This window comes from Cicer arietinum, chromosome 7 (assembly GCF_000331145.2).
Source record: "Cicer arietinum cultivar CDC Frontier isolate Library 1 chromosome 7, Cicar.CDCFrontier_v2.0, whole genome shotgun sequence".
NCBI classification, from domain to species: Eukaryota; Viridiplantae; Streptophyta; class Magnoliopsida; order Fabales; family Fabaceae; genus Cicer; species Cicer arietinum.
Genome location: NC_021166.2, coordinates 42506203 through 42515058, shown reverse-complemented (window position 1 = coordinate 42515058; position 8856 = coordinate 42506203). Strand labels below are relative to the sequence as shown.

At 22.1% G+C, this 8856-nt stretch overlaps 1 protein-coding gene across 1 annotated transcript; it reads right to left on the bottom strand.

The window, feature by feature from the left end:
- Positions 1 to 5091: 5091 nt before the first annotated feature.
- On the bottom strand, positions 5092 to 5954 carry LOC101488629 (agamous-like MADS-box protein AGL29). Its single transcript, XM_004516760.4, has one exon. It carries the CDS (start codon positions 5838 to 5840, stop codon positions 5304 to 5306), a length of 537 nt encoding a protein of 178 aa, XP_004516817.1. The 5' UTR covers positions 5841 to 5954; the 3' UTR covers positions 5092 to 5303.
- Positions 5955 to 8856: the final 2902 nt, after the last annotated feature.

Genomic DNA, 8856 nt, shown 5'->3' with positions numbered 1-8856 from the left:
TTTGACATAATTATTCATTTAATTCATAGTTGTTTTGATTGTAGCACTGCTCAATGATTTCGTCTATTTATTACGTATTATACTATTGGAAGTCTCTTATAATATTAAAATATTATTTGTTAATCTTTTAAAATATTATATTAAAATTTTCATTAGAATTTTTTTATCAATACGATAAAATAATTATCTTTTTACTTTGATTCTATTTTCTAATTCTTTATCTAAAATTAACAATTTCACATAAAATAGTAAATAGATTAATTTTATTATCGATGAAAAAGGAATTGTTAAAAGAAATCGATTGTAATAATTTAATAAATGATTTTGCGAAAAATAAATTTTAAATACAATACTAATAATTTATTTATTAACTTTGAGAAAGTCTCGTACAATAGTTTCGTTTTTAGATCTCGTATCGTATTGGATCGGCTCAATTGATACAGTGTAAATAATATATAAACTATGTTAGTATTATTTACTAAAACATTTGTATTAATTGCAACTAATATAGTAGTTAAGTAGAATAAAATTCAATAAAAAAGGTACATTAGTGAAAATAATAATAATTGTTCTACTAAATTGCTCAGCAGCACCTCCTTCTAATCAAATTTAAATCCATACCAAATATCGGCTCATTGCCAAGCATCCTAAGTAAATTTTGACCAAACCAATTATCAACCTCACTCTTCACTCCTTAAATATAACATAAATGATTCTATCAAACTGATTTTCCACTATGTTTCATCACCGGAATATCTCATCAACCTATATTTATATATCGAAACTTTAAACCATATTCTCTCTTTTATTCTTCACTCTCCACTACTATTTACCCAACAGAACAATATTAAAAGGGTTGTACTTACAAGTGCAACAAGTGCACTAAATTTATAGACTTGAAGTAAAATTTAAAATGAGACTCTTTAAAAATTGACAATAGTTAAATTAGAGACTTTTTAATCTTAATTATTTTTATAATATTAAACAACATACAACTAAGTATTTAATATATTCACATGTAATTTTTTTTTTATTGAATTAATTAGTACCAAAATAAGAGAGTAAAATTTATACTATAAGGATTAAAAAAAAATACTAAAAAATTATTAATATTAATTATATCACAAGTATAAACTTCAGGCTTAAAAATATTTGAGACCCAAAGGCGGCAGCCTCACTTGCCTCCTCTAGTGTCACCCTTGGGGATCTTGCTAAGAAAACCAAAAAAGAAATACATAAATAAAAGAAGAACTTTTGAATGAAAATTTTCAATTTGAATAGTGTTATGTTAACACACAAAATGACATCAACGCTCTATATTAATAAGATTAATGGAATGTTCTCTCAGGATGTGTGCATAGAAGTGAGAGATACATGGCCTAAATAAATGACATATGGTATTAGAGTGTAGAGTTGTCAAAAATTATGTATAAATAATACAACTCTTTCAATTTTTATAATTTCAAAGTACTAAATGCATTATTTTCAAGATTTCACTTACACTTCTTAGCATTTTCTATTTTAACAACTGGAAAGAACTAAAATGAATTAATTATGAGGAAAAACAATGATATTTTAAGTTAAAATTTTATAATAGTTTTTAGTTTTATTTGTGTTTGATATAATTGTAATTATTTTAGTTAAGCGGTGTAAGCTCAATGCGGATCTAGAGAATTAGTATTTGACCCATTTTAGGAATAAAGTAAATTATTCTTTAAATACTTTGTAAGAGTCTCATTTTGAATAACTTTGAAATGAATTAGAATTTTTCTAATGAGAGTTGTGATTGAGATGTGTCTCCTCTTTGAGTTCTTGGATTAGAACTTGTTTAAATTTTATCAATGGATTTCTTACTATTATGACAATTATACATTGGCTTATAAATCATCCTTAATTGTGGCGCCTTCTTTCATCTGCTCCATCTAACCCATGTTTGTTTGTTTCTTTTCTCTTTTATTTTACTATTTTATCTTAAGAAATCACTTGGTTAGATCTTCAATCTTATGTGGAAACACTCAAATCTACATCAATCTATCACCTCCCAATAATACTCTTTAATCTATAAGTTGATTGTGTATTTGATCAGTTAATTTGTTGTTGTAAACGAATACAGTTTGTGACTTTTTAAACTTTCTATTGTGATTTTGTATTGTAAATTGAACAATTTAACTTTCTTAGTTTAATTATTAAAAAAAAAAATCATACTTCTTTATTGACATGCTCGTACCCTGAATTTTTTTATAAAATGTTGTATCTCATACTACCACACATGTACATATGCATCATAGATCCTAAGTAATATTGCTTAAATTTTTTACACCTTAGACCTTATACGTGTGCGATGCACGAGATAGTTATATTTTTATGTGTATTATATGAGCGATGCTTTTTTATTATACTTGATGAAAATTATTAGCTAAAAATAAAATATATTTAAAGAAAAGCAAAAAAATACAATTTTCAATATAATTTAAAATTTTTGTAAAAATAAATTAAAATTTAAAGGTGATATTTCGAAACAACATCAACATAAGACACGTATACAACAATAAAGCTATGTTACATTTTTTATGAATTTAACCTCTAAAAACACCCTGAAGTCCTGAATTCTTGAAATTGTCTCAATCCCACTCCTGCTTGCTTAGTTTCATAACTACAAAATCCTTAATCGAAGAGGACCACATTAATGGTTTGATTCAGTTTTTAAAAATTACTTTTGAAACAAATTAAGTGTACTTCTAAATCGATTTATAAATATAAACTACTTTAATATTTTAAACAAATTTTTAGTTAAAATTGATTTCGAACTAATTTTTTAGAAGAAAAAAAAACTTTAAAATTCTTTTGACAAAAAAATATCATTTTTTTCAAAAAAAAAAAAGATTTTCTTTTCTAGAAAAATAGATGTAAAAAATTTTTAAAAAATTTTTTGACAAAAGTTTGAGAATTTTTTTTGAGTAAAATAGATATAAAAAGTTTCCCGATAAAAAATTTTCAACAAAAAAGTGTTTCGATTATTTTTCAGAAAAAAAAATATTTAAATTAGTTTTGAAAATCAAATTTAAAAAATTTTCTAAGAAAAAAAATATGAATTGAGATTAAAAGAATGTTAAAATTATTAAACTAGTTTCTGAATTAAGTTTGTTTAATTGGTTTATTTTAAATATGTGATTCAATTCATAAATTATTTAACTGATTTGATTTTTTTTTTTTTTTTGTAATGCAATTCAATTTATTAATATGGTTTAATTAACTATATATTTTGCATGTACCCCTACTAGAGAGTGTCTAAAAACTCAAGCCATTCAATCTAGCCCTTCCCTTTCTTATTTTAAAAAATTCTAAATTTTTGTGTGCAAGACTCTTATAATATTCTAAATATATATGTAAAAAATTATTCAAAAATTAGAAAAGTACAGTTGAATTTGGATAAAAACAGAGAACAAAAATAAAAATGAGAATTTTTAAGAATTAAAATGCTAAGAAATTTTTTATAGAGATTTAAAACAAAGTGATATCTAAAAACTTATTTAACCCATACTTAAATTACATATTTAAATAACAAAAGTAACTTACAATGTTGACTATAATTTGGAAGGAAAAAAATTCTTAAGAAACTTTACAATTTTTATATATAAAGATATATAACCACTCAATACGATCTCCCTCTCTTTGTTTTTAGCTCATTTTTCCATTTTTAACGTATATCAAGAAAAAAATTATAGTGTATTCAATATGTTTATTTCAGATGTAGATGCTTCTAAATAGCCTTATGAATATGGTCAACTTTGACTTCTTAATTTTATGAAAAATTAATAGTTTTAATAAACTGTGTTTATTTAAAAATTAAGTTAATGCATTTAGTAATTTAAAAAATAAATTATGTTTGAAAACAAAAATTATTTCTCAACAAAACTTATATTTAAAACAATATATATATTCTGAGTCTCTGACTGCGAACCGTTTTTGCTAACATTTATGCTTCTAAAATATATGTTTAGACTTTTTTTCATATTCATTAGCTTATTATTATTTTTTTTAGAAATTCATTAATTTATGTTAATTAAATTTCTATAAACACCAACTTTGTTTTATATCTAAAATAACTTCCCTTTAAAAAAGTCAATTTGAGAAAATTTAAAATACAAATTTTACTGTCTAACTTTCCTAATTAAATTGTATAACTGTTATCATAATTCTTACATTTTTTTTCTTTCTAAAATTTGGTATTTTTTTCGGGTTTGTAGATGAAATAGTAAATAAATTTATACACAATTGCAAATTATTGAGTTCGGATTCTAGAAATGATATCTAACTTAACAATTTCGACATTTACAAATTGACTTAGAGTTACGAATTCTAAAATTTAAAATTAATCAAACATTATTTTACAAGTGTGCAAACGACTACTAATATGTCCATCTCCCAATTTACTCGTAACCAATAGAATTAGGAGATTTTATTCACTTATTATTTTAAATCTAGTATAATTTGATTGGACAAAGAATAGTAAAATTTTAGTAAAATAATTTTTAATTAAGAAAGACGAAATTGGAAAGGAAAAAAAGTTACACCAAAACATATAAAACATATAGTAACCCTTTTATATATGTATAGATATTTAAAATAGTTCAAATATATGATTATATAAAAAATAATATGATCTAAATAACGTGTAAAATTTGAAGAAGACAATGGACTCAACAAAATTTTGTTTCCTCATTTTATGTAGGTATAGATTGAAAAGAAGTGTTATTTATATATGATTTGGGAATTGTTCCCAAAAATTAGTGGAACTGCACTTTAAAATATAAATTATATAATTAGAATGATTAATTATAAAATGAACTATTAAATTTATAAAAAAAAAATATTTTGCGATTTTCTTTGAAAACTTTATGATTATATTCATCCATATCTTTTACTAATGCTTTAATTGGTATTGTTGACTATTTTTTTTTATTCTCGGGATCAAAACCAAGACCATACCCAACAGGTATCATTTGAAACATATTATAAATAAGAATATGAATGAAAAATAAACTGATTCATAAAAAAATTATTAAAAAACTTAGCAAATAAAAACTCCAATTAAAATAAGAGAAATATTCATTATAATATTAATAATTACTACTCATAAAAGTTTATAAATATTTATTTGCTGCAATTTTAAAACTCAATACAACAAAGATTTTATTCATAAATCACTCATCATAATATTTCCCGTGTCGCGCTATTACCAAAAGGGATAGAAGCAACAAGGTTTCAAAATAAACATAGTTTGCAAGCTATAAATAAAAGCATTAATTTCTTCTTTTCCTTTTTGTGACTTTCTTATTAATTCCAACCACTGGTTTCTGTGCAAGAAGGATCATACATTCTGATATATCTATATCAGAAAGACGTGTTTTGACCATATCTTGAAGCTCAATAAATGAATTTTTTAATTCTTTTAGTTGAGAGAGTTCAGTTGCTTTGTATTCTTTGAGGACCTCATCAAGCACTTTAGATTCCTTTTGAGCCTCTTGTAGTTGGGCAAGCACATCATTAAGTTGTTGATTCAAATTCTCTATGTTGGGAAATTCAGAAGAAGAGTTTCCAATAACATCATTTGGTATGGGCTCATCTTGAAGAAACTTGATTGCAATAGCATCAACACTCGGGTGCCCAAAAGAGTAAGGCTTATTACCCGGAGAGAATACAACAATAGCAACTTCAACACCACACAAAATGGCTAATTCATTTGCTTTCTTGAATAAGCCTGATCTACGTTTCGAAAATGTGACTTGCATTGTGTTTGGATCTTTCACCTTCACAATGTCAATTTTGCGACGACCCATGATCCCCTCACTCACTTCACACTACTAAAATAGAGAAATTAGAATTTTGGGGCTGTGCATATGTTCTACCCTTATACCCCTATTTATATACAATTTGGAATGAGGTTGGTTGTTTCTAATATTGTATTAAATATTTATTTTTATTTGAATCATTTTTTTTAATAATATACAAATGCTTTTTATTCTTCTTATTTTGTAAAACTACTCTCCTAAATATTTAATGTTTTCAGATTTTACTTTTTTTTCTTCTTTTTTTTCAATTGTCATAATAATAGGAATATGTATAATGGATGTGCACTAACAATGTGAACCAATAACTATTCATGCTCCTATCACATATACACGTTATAAATAACCGTCAAATATTTAATTTTAATTGATTGTTAATATAAAATAAATTTATATACATATTTTATTTTCTCTAAATTCAATATAGTAAATAAGAAAATTAAATCTTATATTTAATACAGATATTATTATTATTATAAAACCTTCTTTTTGAAAACTCATTCAACGAAAACTTTCAAGTCATTATATTTTAATTAATTAATATATACTGATGATAATAATTTTTAAGGACTTTTATGGTACATTAAAAAATTAATATGTTTTAGTATTATCAAAATTAAATCACCATATTAACATATAATTTGTGTACTAAAACTCTTAATTTAATCAATTTAAAAAATATTATAGTAATATATACATTGATAAATTAAAAAAAATTATTAATAAAAAAATTTGTACATACTATATTTTTTATTGTATCGTATAATTAATAATAACTTTTTTTACAAACATTGTTGACAATAGTTTTTATTTTTTACGGAGATGATGATAGTTGTTAATTTAATATTGATGACAATATTATTGTTTTTTTTTATAATTTCAAACATTAATGACAATAGTTAATAAATATAATTTTTTGAAATTACAATATTAATTTATTTATTTATAATTTTTTTAAATATTTGTAATAAAAAATATAAGATGACACTTATTTTGGGTTGAGGCAGAATATGGTGGTTAATTTGACCTATGATCCTAACAATAATAAAGTGAAAAATATTACTTTAATAATAATACACTTAATATTAATGAAAAATTGTAATTAAAAACAATTATTATTATATTAAAAACTGAAAGAATAGTTTATTTTGAAATAAACTATATTTATAAATGAATCGCTACTTGCAACAAACAATAATGAACAAAAAAAATATGAATTTAATATTAATTAATTTTGTGAAATTGAATTTAATCTTATTTTTTTAGGGGAATTAAATATTAATGGAAAGAGAACTTTTTTAATAACTCCTACCATAATATCTTTTTAGTGTCATTTCAAGATGTTTAGCACGAAACAAGAAATAAATTATTTTTTGTTGTGTTCAATATAAATTAACCATCTTTTGATTTATGGTAGTTGAGATGGCAACATAAAGTTGGGATATTAGTTGTTATAAATAATGTCTTTGCGTTCGTTTTATATATTTATCTCTGCAATAAATAATTAAGAGAACGGTGCTTTGAATTTTGAAAATAACAAATAAATAAGAATAATTTTTTTTCTTTTCTAAAACTAATAACGTCAATTTTTAAAAATAAATTTTATTTTATTTATCAATAACAAATGTTTATCTAAATTTTTAATATTTATTAACATAAATGTTTATTACGTGTTTTTTTTTATATATTAGTGATAAATATTTTTTTCTGAATTTTTTATATTTATCATTAATAATATATTTTGTGTGTGCATGAGGAACAAATATTTATCAAATATTTTGTTTATATTTATTGATGACAAAAATCTGTTATATATATATTTTTTTTAATATTTATCAATGATAAATATTTATTCTGTATTGTTTTATGTATTAGCGGCAAATATTTGTATTATAATTTTTATATTTACCACTAAAAATATTTATCTCATGTAACATTTTATGTTTATCATTGACAAATATTTGTCTCATGTTTTTTAGTAGTGCTTCAAATTGGAAGAAATAAGAAGAAAAAAAAAAGATGAACAAATATTTATCTCGTCATTTTTTTATATTTATCACTTATGTAATTTTATTGAAACTAATTTTTTTTATTATTACTTATAACTGATAAATATTTGTCCTATCTTTTTTAATAATGTTTGAAATTGAAAAGAAAAAAAAATAAAGAAAGAACCAATAAATATTTATCTCATTATTTTTTATAATTATACCATTATTTTGTATATTTATCACTCATGTAATTTTAATGAAAGTATAATTTTTTTTTGTAATTAAATTATTGTCCCATTAATGCATCCGTTAAAGTTTTTATTTTATGGATCAATTACGTAGATAATAATTATATTTCAGATACTTTTTTATTCTAGTTTTATGTACAATATTATTTTTTTTAGTTTTATATGCAATTTAATGTGTAGGATTTTTATTTTATTTTTACAGTTTTTATGTGCACTTTTTTTTTGTGTGCAGAAATTTTTTTTTATTTGCAGTTTTTTAAGTGAAGTTTTTTTATTTGAACTAAATAACCAATAAAATATATTATCATTTAATTCTTAAATAAAATAAAAAGACTAAGTTTTGAATAAATAACATTATAATTTTCATAGCATATATTTTTCTTATATTGATTATAGATTCTAATGGTTAAAAAAATACGGATGATAGATATTTTTTTTTCTTTCTTTCTATATATGTGGCCTACATTTTACAAGAATGACACGTTTTAATCATACAATGTTCTATAAACTGCAACTCAAATGACATATTTTCAAGATTGTGTTCTCTTTGGGATGAAGTTGAATGTTGAAATGCTATTTGTTAAGAAGTATGGTTGAATTTAAAAAGGAGAAAAGTAATTAAAAAAAATATTGAAATTAATAGTATAAATAATTATGATATACTTAGAGTACGATATATATATATATATATATATATATATATATATATATATATATATATATATATATATATATATATATATATATCTCTTGAGAGTATATAGAGAT